Raw genomic sequence first — 21,313 nt, forward strand, 5'->3', positions numbered from 1 at the left:
AAAAGACAAGAATAGATAGAATCCAAAATATTAAAATCTGAGAAGAGCTAAATATAGAACCGTTAGTACAGAACATACAGAAAGCAAGACTGAGATGGTTCGGAAATGTAAAAAGAATGGGAAAGGAATGGCTAACAGGAAAGGAATTAGAAAGAGAAGTTAAGTGAAAGAGACCAGTTGGAAGACCGAGAAGAAGGTGGATGGATCAGATTTGGAATGACATTGAAGAAGCTGGATTGGATGTGACGGAAGTAATGGAGCAGGAAAAGTGGAAGGACAGAAAGAAGTAGAGGAGGCTTGTTAACCACAACTGGGCGACTGGAGTGGGACATTGATGATGATGTGGCAAATAGTACTCAGTCATCCTGTTCTTTGGGTGGTACTTCTTTGATGATTCCTAACTCTTCCCATTCTGTCAGTACTTCATTGTAGGAATCAAGAATATTCTGAATTTTAAGTTTATTGGTTGTACAGTCTAATCTCTTCAGTGCTATATATCTGTTGTTCGGTAGTGGCAGGTGATCCATTTCAAAGTAACGCCACCTCACAACGGCCTTCATCATTCATATACACATTCCTATGAAACTTATCTTCTAGCTCCTGATACCTCTCTTCTCTGGGTTTGTTGATAGCTGAATCTGTGATACCAATGGTATCCGAACTCCAGAGATTACTTCACTAATAAATAAATTAATAACATAACTTCAATTGCTAGATTATTTGTAGATTGATGAGGAATTTTGCCCATTAAAGTCCAACCTAATTTGGTTTCTATTGCTAGCAAACCACTCCACTTTCCTGTTAGAAGTCTACCTGCTACATCTGCCTCAATTGGCAAGTCTACTGGGCCAGAACCTTTCCCAGTATCAGTTAAAGAAATCTCTTCCCTTATGTTCATCTAACCAAGGCCCTTTCTCAGCAGAAGGAATGCCATCACAAATAAAAGTTTGATCAAGGGCTTCATAATTACATCAATATTGGCCATCGAGGCTTTTTAACTATATTTTATAACACGTGCGTTATCATCCCACCAGAGTTTCTATTCTCAATGGTGAGTAACCTAAATTATTGATAATTTCCTTTCTGATATAAGATCTTTGAGACCCTGAATCCATTAATGTTCGTATAGAGGAAGAAGAGCAATGTCCTTTTATGTTTAGTGCAAGAGTTTGTAATTGCTCAGTGATGAAGTTCATTGTTCATCTTTCTCTTGGCCTTGTTTGTGTTCACTAGTACTTTTATTCCGTGGAAGATTAGGACACTTCAAATGATATGACTTCTACCACAAACTATGCACCGTGCACTAATTAACTTTGAAACGTCCACCTTTTTCTTTTAATATTTTGTGTTTCTCATTTGAGCCTTAAAACACCCTGAGGCCTCACGTTGCCTCTGGTCTTTTCCTAGCTATACACTATACTGCAAATGTAGATCTAGCTTTTTCTAGTGTAATAAACTTATCATCAGATGACTGAAAGTAAGTACTGGTCTCTTAAACCAGTGAAATGAGTTGATAGTGATATTCTCTTTAACAATTTGGCAGCAATAGCTACTTGTTTTACAGACAAATTATTATGAATATGACTTTTGAGATTATCATTGAAACTGAAACCTGAAACTGCTAAGTTAATTCTCCTTCAGTTTCCACCTCATTTTTCAGAAACTTTATTAGGCTTTCTAACCTATCTTTGTAATCATCTGTTTGTTTAAAATTATAGTTTCGCTGCCAAGCTCTTAAAGTTCTTCTGGCTTCTATTAACATGACTGCACATTTATTGGTCGTAACCCCTAGTGTTTCAAGAGATAGCATTACACATGGAAATTGTGTTAATTATAGTGGAACTATACTAAAATTAATAATTCCCTTACATATACTTCTACTAAAAGATCCTGTCTACTAAATCTAGCCTTTAAACATTCAATTGCTTAAGTATAGTTTTCGCCAATTAGATGGAAACTTTCTATAACTTCTCTAGCACAGGAATTTTTCACTATAAGTACTGGAATTTATCCTCTGACGTGATGTATGGACCTTTGTCTATCTTCTCAAATTGACCCCAAAATGGCAACCATTGTCGCACATCGCCATCAAACTTCATAAGTTTTAATTTTGGGAGCTTCAACTTCTGTTCTACTCACATCACTGTTTGCATTTTGCAGAACATAATCTTTTGAGGTTATTATTTCATTGACACTCACCTCTATTTCCAGAAACTGGATCTGTTAGTTATCAGCTAGAGTAGGCTCTTTGTCTACATCTGTGTGGCCAGTATCTATCCTTAACACCTTACCGTCAAGCTTTCTTCTTTTGTGATAACGGAAAGGAAACAGACCTTCCTTTTGTGGCGTTACAATTAATAAATAAACTTGAAATCTCGGTGTACGTCTTCGAATTCCTGTATAATATATCTGGACCTTTGGTATGTGTTGCTGGGCCACTGGCACGGCACATTTGACACTCCTAGGTTGGTAACATAGTGCATTCAACTGCCTGATAAGTGTACGTTAACGCTATCTATCTGCGCACTGTGGAATTTGTGGTGAGTTTGAATGCTGTCAGACAGATAGCGCCTGACTCTCTGAACTGACCACTGTGCGCCAAGCGCTCTGCATTCTGAAAACGACTGTCTGCTTGGTTGTCTGCGTTTGAACCGACTGGAGTTAGGCGCTTTGTAATGTCTACGCTATATTGCGAAATGGATTTCCTTGCTAGGGGAATAGGATAAAGTGTAGTAGTACATCCCGTTTCAGGGATTAATTATACATATAAAAATGTAGTTATATTTAATTTGTTGTAAAGGATGTAGTGTTTAAGCTAGTATTAATTTGGTCGTATGACATAGTACTTGCTCGGTGCACCGTTCATTTTTGGATTAGTAGGTAATTGTGTTTGTCATTCATGTAAGTACTACATCTTATTTATTTGTGGATATGTTTTGTAAAATTTTGTAGGCGCCTCGTAGTTGCTAGTTCTTATTTTTGCGAGGCGTAAATTATGTCTGTTCTTTTCGTCATGTGCACTTGTATTTTGGAGCCGAAGTATGTGCATTGTGATGTCCATTAAACCTTTGGTGCGTTTGGGTCTTTTCCATTTTATTTTGCATATTATTTATTTTATTTCTGCTAAATTTTTGTGTGATTCTAGTGACGTTCCCTTCATGCTAGTGTTTTCATTTGAATTATTGCTGCCCTTGCTTGTAAATTCTGCCGGTATGCGACGTTATGTTTTATTGTGTCTTCTTGTTCTATTTATTTTCATTGTGTTATTATGGGTTCGTTTCTCCGAATATTTTGAATTGTGTACCGAGCAAGCTCTGTTGGCACTAATTTTCCCTAATAATAATAATTATTATTATAGTATAAGTTAAGGTAGATAAGTATATTTTGGGCTATTTGGTGACACCAATTTCCTTATTATTCATTTTACGAGTAGTGTTTCTGCAGTATGTAAGGACATTGTTAATGGAAGGCTTAATACGTTCATCATTCTTGCTTTGTTGTGTCGCCTTATCTCCTCGATCCGTGTCTGTTGTCATTGTTGGTTATCTGTTCTTATCTTTGTCCGGTCGTTACGTAACCATTGTATTATTGTTATTATTACTATCTTATTGCATGAGAGACTGCTTCTGAATGCCATTGTGTTAGGACCTATTGTTATTGCTCTCTTACGAGAGTGTGTATTTGAGTATGTGATTACTAATATTTGTATTACCTGACCGGTTCTCTCTTGAAGTGTGCGGCAGATGAACGATGACTTCTCGTTTCCTTCTGTTTGTGGTTTTATGTTGGTGATGCCAAATTTTACTATGTTATTCGGTTTTATTTCTGGGATATGCTATGTAACTATATTTTTCGTCAAGGATGTCTTTGTGATTGATTCGGGTGACGCGTTTTGCATTTAGCATTTTCTACTATGCGTTCGGTGTTGTGAACCTTCCACTAATAATGGTCCTCAGAAAATTAATTTATTTTAAATGTAGATATCAGTTAAAATGATATATTTAGGTTTATTTAAGGAGCTCCTTTATCAGTTAGGTCATTTGGGTTAGTATTTCATTCTAGAAAATTTAATGTTTTCGTAGATTTGGTACTATTTACCTAAAATATTTATTTATTTATTTATTTATTTATTTATTCCGGATCCAAATGGTCACCCTCATTGGAGGACGGATGATTTATTTCTTTAATAAATCTCTCTCTCTATTGTTAAAAACCTTACCTTAGTATTTATAAATTATATTTTTCTTATTTACAAAGCAAAAATTTACCAAAATTATTTAAAAAAAAATAATAGGGAATTGTAGACATGTGTTAGCCCTATGTATTTATTTTCATTCACTTGAAACTTAAGATATTTTTTTAAACTAGGCAAATTTAATTCTTTTCATCCTGTTATTTGGTGCTAAAGGTTGTAATAGTTTGTAGTAATGTTTGAATTAATTATAGTATTGTTTTTTGAAAAGGGTGTACTAGTTTTCTTGTAGATGCTTGTTCTGGTTCCCCTTGTTCATCCCGCCCTTTGTTCCTTGGAAATGGGTCGCTGGTGCTATATATTCACTCTTGCACATTTATTTTAATTTTCTTTTGGTGTTTTGGTTGCATTTTGATTTTGTTGCTTCCTTGTTGTGATACGCTTATCCCATGGTGTCACTAGCCGGACACCATTTTAATATCACTTGTGGAGGGGGTGTGTCACTTTTAATTTTGTTGAATTCTTTGGCTCCCGACATTCTCTTTGACAATTTCGCTCTTGATAGTGTTAAACTGTTGGGTGAATGTGTTTCATGTTACTTTATTTAAATTTGATAGCGTGATCTAATTATCGTAATTATGGTAACAAGACGGAAACAAAGAATGGAGTTGGATTTGTGCTACATAGTTATTGAAGCCATAACAGATATCACATATATAAATGAAAGAATGATCAAAGCCAGAGTAAAACTTGGCAATAACAGTCTTGCAATAATCCAAGTATATGCTATGCAGACAGGATGTAATGATAGCGAAAAGCAAGAGTTCCTTGACTTCTCAAGGACCCTGTACAAGAGGATAATATTATGATAATAGGGGATCTAAATGCCCAAGTTGGAGTAGATAGAACAGGCTATGAATGCTGAAGGCGTGAATGTCCTAGATTTCTGTGTCAGGAATAACATGATAATAAAAAATACCTTCTTCAAGAAACAAGATGCCCATAAAATAACCAGATACAGCTGGGATGGAACAGTCATTGATTATATGTGATAACAGATAGAAAAAGTGGAGAAAGCGTGAGAGATGTAAAAGTTATTCCCAGTAAATGTTGAGACAGCGATCAAAGGCTACTAATAGCTGACTTGAACTTTAAGGTTGTGCGAACACCAAGTACACAGAAAATACCAAGAATAAAATATTGGAAATTGAAATATGAGGCAAATAAAAAAGCTTTTTAAGAGTTAGTAATGGAAAAGGTACCGAAGAATGAAACACAAAGTGCACAGGAGGAATGGAACCTGTTTAAAACAACAATAGTGAGTTGTGCAGCAGAAATATGTGGCAAAACAAGAGGAGGAAGAAAGAAGAAAGAGACCAGTTGGTGGAGTAAATAAGTAAGAGAAGCTATTAAAGAGCGAAATATGGCAAAGAAACATAAAGATGTTGAGGAGCAAAAACAAATGCAAGGTGTCTTACCACAAGATATCCAAAAAATAGCCGACCTCGAACAAATACATAGAGATAAATTATTAGTGAAGAGCATTGTGAAGGAGGAGAAGGATAAGGAATTGGGAGATGTTCACATGAAAAGAGAAGGGTAAGAGTTGGGAGATGTTCACACAGAAACTACAGGACGACTCGGAAGGGAATCAAAAGATGTTGTATGGAATAGGGAGATCAGACAAAGAGGATATTAAAGCAATTGAAACAGAGGATGGAATCCTAATCCGGAATATAGAAAACATCAGAAAAGAAATGGAAAACTATTTTGACAAGTTATTAAATGGCAATGAAGAAGAGAAGCACGAAAAAATGAACCTATCAAACATGGAGAAGAAGAAAGACCAATTACGTGGTCAGAAACATAAAATGCCCTGAAGCTTATGAAAGGTGGAAAATCACCAGCAGTAAATGGTTTATCTGCAGATATAATCAAAGCGGCAGGCATACAAGGTCTTCAGTGGCTACATCGAACACTAGGAGTAATCTGGAGGTAAAGTGAGATACTAGATGAATGGAAAAAATGATTGATCACACCAGTATTGAAGAAAGGAAACAGAAGACAGTGTACAAACTACAGAGGAATTACCCTGCTACCACACTGCCTCAAGATATTGGAAAATATCATAGCAAAGAGATTAAGAACAAGGATAGAACATCAGTTTGAAGAAAAATAACACTGCTTCAGAGACAACAGAGGAACAATAGACCTAATTTTTGCCATTAGGCAACTAAGGGAAAAGTACTGGGAAAAAGGGAAGGATCTGATAATAGTGTTCCTAGATGTAGAAAAAGCCTATGACAGTGTTCCAAGGAGCAAAATATGGGAATGTGTGCATAAACTAGGGGCTCCAAGTTCTCTAATTCGTAAAATCCAATTGCTATATGAAAACTGTGAAAGTAGTGTACATTACAAATAGGGAATGGTAAATCTGAATGGTTCCAAACAAAGAGAGGTGTACAACAAGGCAGTGCACTATCTCCACTACTTTTCCTTGCACTCATGGATGTAATCATTAAAGAAATTAAAGCTGCAGAACCTGGAGATTTGAATGCATTAGTGTTTGCAGATGATGTTGCCATTTGGGGAGAAACAGAGCAAGAAGTCCAAAGGAAATTAGATTGCTGGGTCAACAAATTTAAGGAATATAAGTTAACTGTGAGTAAGAAGAAAACAGTGGCAATGCAATTGAGTAGAACACCCAACGAGTGTGACTTCAAACTTCATGGAGAGAGAATTGAATGTATAGAAAGCTTCAGCTATCTCGGAAGTATTGTATCGAACCAGGGGAGTGCTAAATTGGAAATCCAGGACAGAGTGACAAAAGGTTCCACGTTCTCCTATCAGGTACGAAACCTAGTGTGGGACAAAGTAGTTCCTGTAAAAGCCAAACAGTGTTCAAATCTTACCTCCTGCCAATCATGACATATGGGATGGAGACCTGTGTGTTGAGACATCAGCAAACTGCAAGCATGTGAAATGAAATTTTTACGATCTGCTATGCAAAAAACAAGAAGAGATAGAATTAGAAATGGGTGCATTAGAAATGACATGCAAGTGACCTGTACGATGGAGGAAAGACTACGCATTGCACAGTTGAAATGGTTTGGGCATGTGCAAAGGATGGAAGAGACTAGAACCCCCAGGCAATGTTTGGAAATGGCAGTACCTGGAAGGTGACATGTTGGATGTCCCAGAAGAATGTGGTTGGACCATATAAATGCAGGTCTCATCGAGAAGGGAACAACACTGCAGGATGTGAAAGGAAAGAAACTCTATTATGACAGGAACCGATGGAGGCATATTGTCCACGAAAGTCCTACCTGGCCTGCTGGAAGGATACTCAGATGATTATGATGATGATGATCTAATTATCATTGTAAGTTTTCCATAATCTACGTATGTTGACTTCTTCGTTAATGAAAATTTAATTCATTATTGCGTCAAGATTTTGTCACTAAAGTAAGTAGTTCCTGTCACGGTCGACAGGTATTTTTCATTACATATGCTCACCAGCAATAAAAGTGACATAGTTGTATTTAGATATTTCAAACATAGCTTTAATTCTAGTTTGATTTTTAATTAATATAAAAATTGTAACGTCTTTTCTCAGTCCCAAGTAAGAAGCCATCTTTATTTGTTATTATAACCACAAAGAAAAAAGAAAAAACGAGAAACAAAAGAAAAGTGAAAGAACACAGATGAACTATCACTGTTACCATTCTTGATGTAGACACATCTTAATTCCAATTCTTAACACTTAGGACAATATCTTGCAAGTGTGCGGTACCAAGAAAATCCCTCGGTAACTGTTAACGTCTGTCAAAGCAGATGTCCAGTCACTTGGTAGTTTATCAGTGTCCCCGATGTTTTGTAGAATCTCGGTTAACTTTCTGATTGCCTTGCCTCCGGCATGCTTCCATAGCTCAGCCACCTCTGGAGCTTTATCACTTTTCAGAGACTCGTTGATGGTCCTCACTTCTCCTTCTGTTGTGGGGAGATTGTCTTCATAGATAAAGCAGGTCTCAAGTATTTGGCAAGGAGATTGCAGTTTTTGCTAGCTTTTCATCTGGCCCTCTGCAATGGAGACGGAGTATATTACGCTTGAAGGTTCTGTAGAAATGTCTATAGTTTTTTTTTTTTTTTTTTAAGTCATCGTCTAGCTGTGTCAGTTGGTCTCTTCACCTGCTAAATAGTCCTAGCAGTTACTTAGTGCTGGTCCACAAACATATCCCAGTTGGTCTGAGACTTTTACAAGCTCTATCTTAGCCAGGATACGTGTCAGCTGTGCACCAGGCATATTTCCTCTGCTCACTCTTAGTAGCCACTTGGATGAAGTTGTCTCTTAGTTGGTCCCAGTTATGTTCCATTTTTTCCATTTTCTTTGTGAACTCTGACATTCTGAGATTTTCTGTGTCAAACTTCGTGAGCTTGGCTGTTCAGGCCTTCCTAGTGTTCCCCAGTAGGAATCTCAGTTTTATTTTCAATAGGTAATGGTCTGAATCGAATTTGACACCTCCTAGTACCTTGAAGTTCTGGATTTCCTAACGTGATTTTCTCGAAATGGCTACAGGGTCTATTTGATACTCTCTCAAATGTTTATTTGGCGAAAGCCAGGTCTTCTGCTTCTGTAATAATTGTCTAAAGGCCGTTGACTTCATTACAAGGTTAAAGGCCTTGCAGAGTTCCACAAGGTTGTTGGTCCACTTGTGGGCTGGATCTTCTCCAATTATTTGCCTGTATTTGCCTTCCTTCCCTATTGAGCATTAAAATCACCCATTAGGATGTTGTACATCATTCTGGGACCTTGCTGATGACGTGCTCTAGTTCCTCCCAAAACTTGTCTGTGACTTCAGGGTTAGAAGGGACACTCGGCTCTTAGGTGATTGGAAGTTGATAACATCCTGTGACTATCCAGTCCCTAGATGCAGGACTTTTTCAGTCCTCCTTCGGGCCAGCTTTCCCTTCAGTACCCGGTAGCCCTGAGACTCAAAAAGCATGCTCATCTGTATATCTGGTCTATAGTGAGCAGCATGATCAATGGTATCTGTCAGATGTTTTAATTTGCCATCTTGACATTCAGCGTAGCAAAATAGTTGCACTGTTTGTGCCTAATCTTGTTAGAGGTTCCAGGATGCTCCAACTCCTCCATGTAGCATGTTGGTGTGGGCTCCCGAAAATCCATTGGCCCGCTAATGCCGCCTAAGGAGACAGTGGATTGTGTACCGCCTGGGGTAATAATTTCTGCATGTTTGTCCTCCATAGGCTACTTTTGTTGAAGATTGTTTGCTGGGGGGATCAGAGGTGTTACACCCTGATGAAGTTACTGCTGAGGTTGTGAACTGCAGCAGGTTTTATATCAGGGTTCGCTCCCTTAGATTGGCTGCCTTCCTGGACTGTGGAGACCAATCTTCTCCATTGTAGTTCTTTCGCCTTCCCTGCCATTGAGGTGTTATCAGACTTCCTCTTCCGCCTTGGAAACCGTTGACCAGTATAATAGTAAAATCTCATTAAGACGTTTCTGCAGGGGACGAGGAAAAAGAATGTGTAAAACGAGAAAACGTACTACTGAATACACGAATAAAAACTATCCAACAGGGATATGGAAACACTAGATATGATTTTCTCCGATATAATGGAATTTTTCATTGTATATCCGCAGGTACAGTGAAAACTCAATGAGAAGAGAGTATTAAAAAACGCTATAACAGCAGTCTTCCAGATTGTTGTGTAAATCTCAATGGTTAGAATCGAATGCCGTGGAGTGTCTATCTTGTTCTGTTATTAGCGTTAGTCTAACGCTAACCATTCCAACTTGTACATCAGATAAATTTTCAACGTATATTCCATTTCAACGTATTTTCACCTGAAAGTGTTTTAACCAATTTAACTCAAGAAATAACACCAATTGTTCATTCCTGACCTAATTTCTACAATAAGAACATATGTTTTTTACATATCTTTTTCTTCAAATCTGCTTGGTGGTGAACACGACAATAACATTGACTTTCACCAAAAATTAAAAGAAGAGGATCCATTTCAATTCCAGACGAATGCCGATATATATATTTTTAGACAATATTGTAAAAATGTACTACAATAGTTTTAACTTGTGTTTGTAACATTCGCGTCAAACTTTCTAATCATGATATTGAAAATAACTTTTAACATCACAACATCTCATTCCCATTTTATATGACAAATAATTGTAAACGTTCTTAGTTGTAATTATTTGTTTTAAGGTTATCCATTGTGCTGATGATGCCTATTAAGAAGGGTGAAACATGTTCACAACCTTTCTATCATTTATAAATATTTGACCACAAAATGTGGTATTGTAAGTATTGGCTAGGTTAACATTAAATGTATATTTTGTAAATTGTATGTAATTTCTGAACTCTGTTGTTGATTTCATGTTCAGTCGCTCTGATACCTGCTCCAGCTGTTCTCCCTCCCAGTTAAACACTTCGCTCTCACCTTGTTCTTCAAGTGTACTTGAACACTCTTATCACTGTCTCCTGTAGATTTTTGGAATTGCTGTTAATTAAGGCAGTGTCTTCTGCAGGTACACGGGAATAGTTGTAAATTTCTTTGTTGTATTTTCTCTTGGTCTGTGAAAATTATGAATAACAGACACTATCTCTTTTCTTCACATCCGCAATGTCTTACATTTATTTAGCTTGCACAGAATGTGGAATTATAGTGTAGGTAACGGTATTGAACGTACCTCAACAAAGTGGAAACTCGGTTGTCGGTGGGACGTGCATTACAGCTCAACCATGGTAAGTGAAGGGTGACAGCAGGCCACATGCACATTCTTTTACACAATCAAGTACGTTTTCGTGTTTGTGACATCACAGCCTCTCCATCAAATTCAAAACTTAACTAGGAAATTGTCTGATAAAAGCTAAAAACCAACACATCATCTTAACTTTGGCTTGGCCAATTGTTCACATGAATAGACAAGCATGCACTTTCTTGAACCTTTTCAAGTTCTGTTTAGCATGAAGTTTGTAATGAGAATCCTTCTATGCAGTTCATTATTACTTAAAAGAAATATGAATTTTATTGATAATTTTTCAGAGGCATACTTTGTACCACATTCAGTCTGAATCTGTGGTGAATTAGACCATGTTTATCCAGACTTCCACTATATGATGATAATTTCTATTTAAAAGACCTAAACAAAAATCTGTAATAGAAGTAATTGTATAACCGGTAAGATAGATTATAAAGCTATTTACAAGTTAATAATAGCACCATTACAAGTAGCCTACTTCATGTACTTCAGTCCTTGGCAGATTTTGTAATGCTATGGTGAATGAGCGGATATCTTTAGTCTGTATCTGATTCCAACAGTGTGATAGTTTTAGTTTTGTGTTCAGTAAGATATTATTTCTTGTTCACATCTGGTAATTGTAATTGTCTCTATTTTTTCTGTAGGGCACAATATTTTTGTTTCACGTGTACGATGTATTGCATGATATATATTGACGACCTAGTTGTAATACCACGTATCTTCCAATTTTGCGAAATTCAGGTTTTAACACATTCTGAGGCAGTTTTTTCTGCTCTATCCAATGCTATGAGAGAAAATTAGATGAAATTTCTAATAGCATGTATCAGAGTTTGAGACCCTGTATGATCTAATTTCTAACAACATGTAACAGTTGATCCATCATATTTTGAACTAATAAAACATATCTGAATTACCGTGTATTCTACTCCCGTCTGCAGCTGCTTTATTGGCCGTATTATTGATGGGCATTTGTTGGCAATTGTTGTCCTGGTCATATCTATGCGCAGCATAAAAAGCTGAAGTGAACTTGAAGTTTTGTAACTGTGGGAGTTACAATTGTTGTGCATAACTATCAGAAGCTCGTAAATAATATGAATCACAACAACTTAGCTTGTGGAAGGAGAATGGTTGAGTTGGTTCGCGATTCACAAAATATATTGGTAAGTTCATTTGCAATTAATGTTTCATTTATGAAACTCGAGACATTTGATTCATCACTGATTATATTTTTGCATTTAGGTTTCAACAAGTTAAACTGAGCTCTGCTGATGGAGTACTGCAAGAAAAAGAAGACTTAACGAGAGTTGTATATTCCGGCTGAGAGGATGTTACGAAGGATAATGCATGCAATCAGTTTCTTATTTTTAGGCTTACAATCTTGAACAAATGCATACAGGAAATTGTTTGGAAACACAGGATGGCTTATATCTAATCAGTTACAATTTACTGCAGTGTCTGACTTATGGGTAAGTTTGTCTTTTAATTACTACAATGCACATTAAAAACTTCAGTGAAGACGCCATTAAGTTTTTCTCTCAGAAAGATAATTTACAGATATTTTGAAATAAGTAATAATTCAGTACTGTACTTTATTTAGGACGACAGTAGAAGAAATCTGACAGAAATTCGTGGTAAGTACGGAAGATCATGATGCACTGAAGGATGAAACATTGGTATGGTATAGTTGGGATAATTAATTTGCTCGAACCATGGTAAAAATAAATTTGGACTTTGAGATAGCTTCATATTTGAATTGAATTATTTTACTCCAGTAGTTGATGTAAAAATCATGTCACTAATTGAATGAATATTTGAGAGGTCAATTCCATTGTATGTGCCCTGGCCAAAATTTTTATGGAACCACCAACATGATACTGAGAACAGATGAAAATGAACCAATCACCACACCGATAGTTGAAAATGAGGGTTTCTCTCATTCTCTGCCAGAACTTCCTCCTTCGTTCTCGGATTAGTGCCATATGATCTTAGCTCTGACGAAGGGGATAATTCAGAAAAAGTAGATTATCCCAGCTATGAAGATACTGGTAATTAAGACAATGAAGAGTTCATACCACATAACATGGAATGAGAGAAGAATAAAGTAAAATTACAACGAATTAAAGGTGAAGAGTTCACGGGCTACAAACTGGCCGGCACTGTGCTACTATTAGTGCAGATCAAAGAAAACAATTACTTGAATTCTTCTGGAAGAACTTAACCTGGCAACAATGAAAAGTGCAGGGAAAATTCTGGGAGAGCAGCAAGCTGCAAGTACACACTTTGAATAGAGGAATAGCAGGAAACAGTGTGCAAGAAGACTTTTCTTAATACGCTAGGGATTTGTGGATGGATGGAACATAACTGGATACAAAAGAGTTCTTTTACCGTCCATCAAAATGGTATTGAATGAGAAAACAAACGAGAAGTTAGAAAATCAGAAGTATAATCTAAATCACCATACAGGGAAAGAGAAAAGCTGTTCTTGAAGGATTTTCTACTTAGCATACTCAAAAGTTCCCTTGCACTAGAGCAGAAAGGATTCGAAGAAGTTGTATTTAGAAACCAATTTTCCAATCAGAAAGTCATTTTTACAATCTGTATTTGGAGAAGTGCCAAGAAAAGGGTGCTGAAGTGTTAGCTATTTGAAGAACGTAATCTCTCCATTTTCCAGAGGAAGGATATGTGTGATGTATTTGAAATGTTTCACAATGCCCTGTGAGCAAAAGGAGAAGATCAAAGATAAAGCAGATGCAGAGAAGAAATTGTGCCACATTTAACAATGGATCTGCAGTCTGTCAAAACCTGTCCATTTCTTCATGCTGGAGCCACATACTACAAAATGAAACACTGCTGCCACAGTTTTACTATATATTGCAACTCTATCAGGCAACAAATTACTGGGGGAATGAAACCGATGGCAATCTGGTAGCTTCTGCATTTGCATCGTGTCTTACAGATTTTGTTGAACAACATTGTCTGGAACGAAAACAGTGATGGATGTATATACCAAAATAAGAACTGTGTGATGTCGAATGCATTGCTACATTTTGTTAAAGGGCACAGTCAAGTGGAATATGACAGTCTTTGTGCCTGCATAGAACGTAAACTGAAAGGTCGTGACAAGCAAATTTTTAAAAGGAGAAAACCATTCTGATTTCTTCAAGGATTATACATCGAAGGAAATCCATTTGTACAACAGTATTTGGCCCCGAAGGAGGAGTGGCGATGCTACAGTAACAGAGCTCTTCACTACTTCGAGGGGAAAACGAAATACAAACTCTCATTCGACGATGAGTTTCAAGACTTGCCAAGCCGACCTTTGAAAGTCCAAAGATACCAGTATGTTAATCCTGTGAACTTTTACAATGATTTGATTCCAATCCCGGTGAGGAAATGGCAGCATTTACAGGAGCTAAAGGACTGTCACCAGTTTTATGACAAATTGCCCCATTAAGAAATGATTCATTCATTGACTTCATTTGCTTTTACTGATTGCTTATTTTGCTTATTTACAAGCTAAGACTAAATTCAGTGATTATGGACAAAAAGGAAGTGATGTGTTCATACGAGGACAGTTTGAAAAGTTCTCGGAATCACCGCTAGATGTCAGTGCTAGAGCAACGAGGTTCCCACGCAATAATCCCACATCCTTTGTGAGTGAACACGTGGTGCGTCAGTGCTCTGGCTGCAGGAGTGTGGTAGTGATGACTCTTTGTTGTTGTTCCCGCGTAGTGATTTGTGACAATGGAAAAACTGAGATTCGAGCAGTGATTAAATACTTTGTAAAGAAAGGTATGAAAGCAAAGGAAATTCATGCCGACTTTCAGAACACACTGGGGGACTCTGCTCCTTCATTTTCAACTGTTGCCAAGTGGACCAGCGAGTTTAAATTTGGTCAGGAGAGCTTGGATGATGGTCCGCGTAGTGGACGGCCAAAAAGTGTTACGACCCCAGAATTTATCGCAAAAGTGCATAAAATGGTCATGGAGGATCGTCGACTGAAAGTGCGGGTGATTGCTGAAGCTGTAGGGATGTCTTCTGAATGGGTATATTATATTTTAACCGAAGAATTGGGTATGAAAAAATTATCCGCAAGACGGGCTCTTGACATTGGACAATAAATGCACCAGATTGGAAATGTCCGAACAAAGTCTGGCCAGTTTTCAGTGCAACCAACAAGATTTTTTGCACCGGTTTGTAACTACAGATGAAACTTGGGTCCACTACTATACCCCAGGGACAAAACAGCAGTCAAAGCAGTGGAAACATGCTGATTCACCACCATCAAAGAAAGCAAAGGCAGTGCATTCGGCTAGTAAGGTCATGGCCTCAGTTTTCTGGGATGCAAAAGGCATTCTGCTGATAGATTACCTTCCTACTGGCCAAACAATTACGGGGCAATACTATGCAAACCTCCTAGACCAACTACAGGAAAAGATACGCGAAACAAGGCCTGGTTTGGCAAGGAAAAAGGTCATCTTTCATCAGGACAGTGCTCCGTTGCACACAAGTGTTATTGCCATGGCAAAACTTCATGAACTGGGCTATGAATTGTTGCCACAACCACCTTATTCACCTGATTTGGCACCATCAGACTTTTCGTCTATTCCCCAAGCTGAAAATTTTCCTCGGTGGATGGAGATTTTCTACAAGGGAAGAACTGACAGCCGAATTGGAGAGGTATTTTGCAGGCCTGGAGGAATCTCATTTTCGAGATGGGATCAAGGCATTGGAACATCGCTGGACCAAATGCATTAGTTTACAGGGAGACTATGTTGAAAAATAAAAGCACTTCCACCGAGGTAAAATACTTAATTTTAGTACATTTCGAGAACTTTTCAAACCACCTACGTACATTATTATGAAGATTATCATCATTAATATCATGCTTAAATTGTTATTTGTTTTTCCAATGAATAAAACATATTTACGAACTGCAGTCCTCAAGTCCTTTTCTTTTCAGAAACCTAATATTTAAGTTATTTTAGAATAAATAACGAAGGAAAACAATAGCCACTAGCACATTAATATGAGAAGGATGTTAATAAAATGTAAGTTTTCTAAACTAATTGTCACAAATTCTTAATACTTTCTGTAGAAAATACTCATATCAGAAGTAAATTAAGGTAATTATGAAAACATACGTGGTATTAGATGAAGGCCTGACTATGCCGAGCTCTCTCTGAAATGAAAGGTTGTGTGCTGTTTACAGAACCAGTGTTAAGGAGGATCACGCACAACCTCTGTTCGGAGCGCAGTTCAATCACCACCTAAAGGAAGGACAACCTCTAGTATTTGCTGCTGTCGGAAGTAATCGAGTCACAATTTATGAGTGCCCCGAAGGAAGTGGCATCAAGTTGCTCCAATGCTATGCAGATCCTGATGTATCTTTTTAAACACATTTTCTTCTCTTACCATTATATGATGTGATTGGTCCTTTCCCTTGTGTTATTTATTAGTCTTTTACCTCCTATATTATCTTTATCTTTTCCTTATCCAACTTTCTTGTTATCCTACACTTCCCACAACAAATGTTGAAGCTGGGAAACAGAAACAAGCTGGCCAGGGGCTGAGAAGAATGTGTCCTTCTGTTGCTCCCTTTTCCCATTGTGTTACTCATCTTGTTCCTATTTAGTACTTAAAATGCTTAGTTCAGATTAATCCTAATTTTTCCATTATATAGGCTATAGAGAAGCATTTAGCTGAATTAATGCCTAGTTTATTCACAAAGATTCTTTTTGTGCTGACATGAATGACATAGCATGCCATGGATTTTTCCCTTTAGAAGATCTACTGACCACACCCTGGGTCAAGCCTACAATCTTCGGTATGAAAAGCTAGCCCACTAACACTGACCATGGAATTATAGATAATTTCTTATTTGTAGTATGACACCTGTTATGTACCTTCTGATTTTTCTGTGGATAGGTTCTTTGGTGGCGTTTCATTTTTTAGAACGAAGCTCAGTATTCTATCCTGTTAACCCATACCCACCAGTGATTGTCATATTGTCATATTGTCTGCATTACATCACATTCAACTCCGGCGACTATAACCAACTTCCTTCCTCACTAGCAGAATTACTACTGAACCTGGATATCATAAGTCATTCCAATTTTGAACCCTTCTCTTCTTCTCGTACGTTCCAGTATGTTCCAATTTACAGTCTGTTTGTTCACTATAATTTTGTGTCGTAACCTCCCCTTTGCCCTTCCTCTCTCCAGCTTTCCAATATAAACTGGCCGAATCAGTCTGTACTTCGGCTTTTAGAGAGAGAGAACAATTACGCTGGTCTACTTTGTCACATCAGCATGGGGGTCACTGAATGCACCATGAAGGACAGTAAATATGGAATTTTATCTTTCTAATTCAGGTGACTAAAGCCTATTGAGTTATTGGAACTCGATCTTATTCTGGATACATATTTTGAAATTACTTCTGTCAATACATCAGAAATCTTAAATATTAAGGCAGTTTTTGATTTCATTGAAGTGAAATGTGTTTGTGCAATAATGAAGACTGTAATTCTTCAGTTCTTACTGGGCTAAATGTATCTCTGGAAAAGAGGACTTTTCTCCACAATTCAGTTAAGGAACTTCTTGTAAAAGGTTCTCTGTGGCACAGTGTTTCCAAGTCAGACTTATTCCAATAATTTGGGTTGGTTGTGCTTGAATTTCCTTTTAAATGGATGATATTTCTCCCTTATGGACATTTTGAGTCCCTTTTAACTCATTGCGGACCGTGGACGGCGTAAGACGTTTAAGCTTGCTCCTATGCTGCGGGCCGTGGACGGCGTAAGACGTTTAATGTTCCGCGCGAAGCAATGCTGTTTATATTTGTCATCTGTGCATTCTTACACCTTAGTCAGCGTTACTGGTTGTAGCAGGAAATTGGTTGACCTTTTTGAGATAACCCTCACGTTGAGTGGGCTCATGTTTATCTTAGCTGTTTTAGCGGGAATATCTCAGCACTTCCTCGCGCGTCAACGACACTTGAGATCCCAAAGCAGTGCATGTCATTCTTACCGGTTGTAGTATAATGGCTTATAAAACAAAGTTTCTTACAGAAGATTAATTATTAGATATTGTTCACAAAGTGCGAGTGACGAGGAAATTCCGATTCCCGAATCCGATAGGCCTATAGAGAAAAGTGAAGTGCCTGATACATATCATCCTAGTTATTGTCCACCCGTTCCACCATTTACAGAGAATTCAGGTATAAACGTTCAAATAGAAAATAAGCAGGATATTTTGAGTTACGTGAGTATTTTCATGAATGACGAATTTTATCAGTATGTGTGTGAGCAGATCAATCTATACGCGAGTCAGGTGATAAGTGCGGTGCCCCGGCCTTTCACAAATAATTCGATCATGCAATCGTGTAAACCAATTAGTCCAAAATCCTGAATTAAATATGTACTGGACCGAAGACCCTGTTTTTCATACTCCGATATTTTCTAATACAATGTTCCGAATACGCTTCTTTCATATTCTTTCATTTCTTCACTTTGGTGACAGTAATCATTATGCCGAAAATACAGATAGGCTGTATAAAATTAGACATATTTTGAAACCCGAGACACCAGATATCACACCCTAAATATTTACAAGAGGTAAGCACAAAGTATCATTTTTCTAACATTTATAGTTTAGGAGTAATTGTAAATTGTATTAAGTGATGCACGTCAAGAGGGCCGGGCATGAAAATGGCCGGTCCAGGCATTCAAGTGTCCCGCTCAGAAGCAGGTACTGAACGTGTTAATGTTCCACTTTGATCGATTGTCTAGTTCAAGGTTTTGTAAGGGTTTCCTGAAAGGTTTCCTCTTGATTGTTCAAAAATTGATTGGGAAAAATCTGTTCAATTTTATATCTCAAATCTACCTCTGTTTAAATGTACCTATGTAATACTGGTGTGCATAAATTGGAACAAACGTTCTGTGTAAAAATTCTTCTTTCAGCTACCTTGAAAAATAAAAAGTGTAACATTTTGTTTGGTCCCATACAGTTTAAAACCTGTTTGTTTACTTGTTTATTATGTCACAATACATGTATTTATGTTAAACTGATTTTTGGTATACTTGTTAATCGTCATATGGCTTGGTTAGACCTTTGATTTTTTCGCTAATGTGTATGGTCTTTTAAATCATATGCAGTGAATTTCATTTTGGTCCATATTGATGATTTATCACTGTCAACAAGGATGAGAAGGTCCACCTATTCAATGTAGTATATAATATGTTCATATTATTTATTACATTGGGGCTAGTTTCAACCCTTGTATTGGGTCATCTTCAGCCTGAAATTATAAATGTAACTTGAAAACACCAACACCTGATATAACACTATTGGGCATGTCCTGAAGCAGTGATAATGCAAGATAAAAGCTACACCAAATGGACGTCATAATAATGTTCTGTTTTATTAAAAAAACTACGATTATAAGAAAAAGTGACACAAAAGTGTTGGACATATGTGCAAGAGACATCAATATTTGTAGTGGCTACTGGGGGCATTGATAACACTGTTTATAAAAGAAAAACATTTGGACATAAAATGCAATTTAGAATCGTTAAAACCTTATGATATAATCAAAATTAAACAAGGTGAAATATACAAAAACTAACGGCAGAATGTGGACAGCGGAAGGAACCCTAAGAGGTTGTGGATCGAAGAACTTTTGTGGCCAAAACTTCTACCAAAGAATAATTTAGTTAATACCTACTTATAGTAAACATTTATTATAAAATCATTAAAGAAAGAAATACTGGTAACATAAACATAAAAATAGAAAAACAAAACCTGATGTAATTAAGTTGCAGTCATACAATCTTGCCAGTTCTAATATTCATGTAAAATACTTTTAATGTGAAGTGACCACCTTCACCAAAGAAATAAAATGCAGCTCAGAGGAAAACATGTTAAAATGAATCAGAGGGGAAAAGCTTGCCTTATGTTAACGTGAAGATGGATGTGAGACCTCTTTACACCTTCGTAAATTACAATCGATTTCTGATAGAAAAATTGATGGGTAACAAGGACAAAATAAAACATGAAATAAAATAAAATAAAGTTATATTAGGAAATTTAAGATTTGCTTACCCCAAGAGAAGGCCTTAGGGGTTTGATTCCTGGCCAGGTCAGGGATTTTTACCTGGACCTGAGGGCTGGTTCAAGGTCCACTCAGCCTACGTGATTAGAATTGAGGAGCTATCTGACGGTGAGATAGCGGCCCTGGTCTTGAAAGCCAAGAATAACGGCCGAGAGGATTCGTCGTGCTGACCACACGGCACGTAATCTGCAGGCCTTCGGGCTGAGCAGCGGTTGCTTGGTAGGCCAAAGCCCTACAAAGGCTGTAGTGCCATGGGGTTTGATTTGGTTTAGGAGAAGGCAAGATCTCCAGTGGAGCACAGAGCTCCTGGACAACACGTCCACTCTACATGATGCTGAAGACACAATTCAGACACCCTGCGATGCGTTTCCTGAATGTAGCCTGCGCGCTATGGTGCAACCGGAAGCGGCGCAGCAAATTTAATGACCAACGCGCACAGGAGTTACCTTTTGATTAATTTAAAGCAATCAAATTTAAATGTTTAATTAGGCACTTCTGAGGAAACATCTCGAAGCTTATATTTTGTGCAAGTCCCAGAAAAATCGACACGTGCGGTACAGTCTCTCCCATAAATTTTCAATGGTAAAATTTAATACAGTTTTAAATGATCCAGAATTTACTTGAAGGCCAAATAAATAAACTCTCTCAGCACGTCACATCCTCGCCCACTTAAAATTGAGCCAGGGCTCAATAAAAATACCTTTAAATTTTGGGGAGAAAGGAGCACATGATACATCACTGACATCATGATGCCGTTCTCAACTGGAACGTCCATTATGCATTGAAGTATTCCACCTAGACCTCCGGTTTTGCTGATACCGATGTAGGGCCGTTGACAATGGCCACATGCCAACACCACCTAGCATGGCCTTACAGTCCAACCATAGCAATCTGGTAACTTTCAGTCCAGCTCGCCCATCTAGTGAAATGACTGGAAACAGATAGTGATGTATCACCCAGGATGGTGTAGTAACTGCACCAAGCTGGAACATAACACACAACCAGCAGAAGAAAGAACAGCACTCAAAAAGGTTTGAAAGACTAAGAAGCAACGTTATGAATGAGATTTGAAGAGAGGTCACCTGATAATTCTTTCTGCTAAAATATAACTGTAGTGTTATTCTTGGGCTGATGACCTTTGATGTTAGGCCCCTTAAAACGACAAGCAGTGTTCTTCTTAAAACTTAAAAAATGTATAGAACTTGAAGTTA

General features: G+C 37.5%; 1 protein-coding gene across 2 annotated transcripts in view; it reads left to right on the forward strand.

The window, feature by feature from the left end:
• Positions 1–21,313, forward strand: part of escl — a 393,433-nt gene that overhangs the window by 63,011 nt on the left and 309,109 nt on the right. For both annotated transcript variants that reach the window (XM_067136192.1, XM_067136193.1), the window contains one exon: positions 16,207–16,378. In XM_067136192.1, the coding sequence (XP_066992293.1) occupies positions 16,207–16,378 (172 nt within the window). The remainder of the gene's footprint in view (positions 1–16,206; positions 16,379–21,313) is intronic.

Source organism: Anabrus simplex, chromosome 1 (assembly GCF_040414725.1).
Source record: "Anabrus simplex isolate iqAnaSimp1 chromosome 1, ASM4041472v1, whole genome shotgun sequence".
Taxonomy (NCBI): Eukaryota; Metazoa; Arthropoda; class Insecta; order Orthoptera; family Tettigoniidae; genus Anabrus; species Anabrus simplex.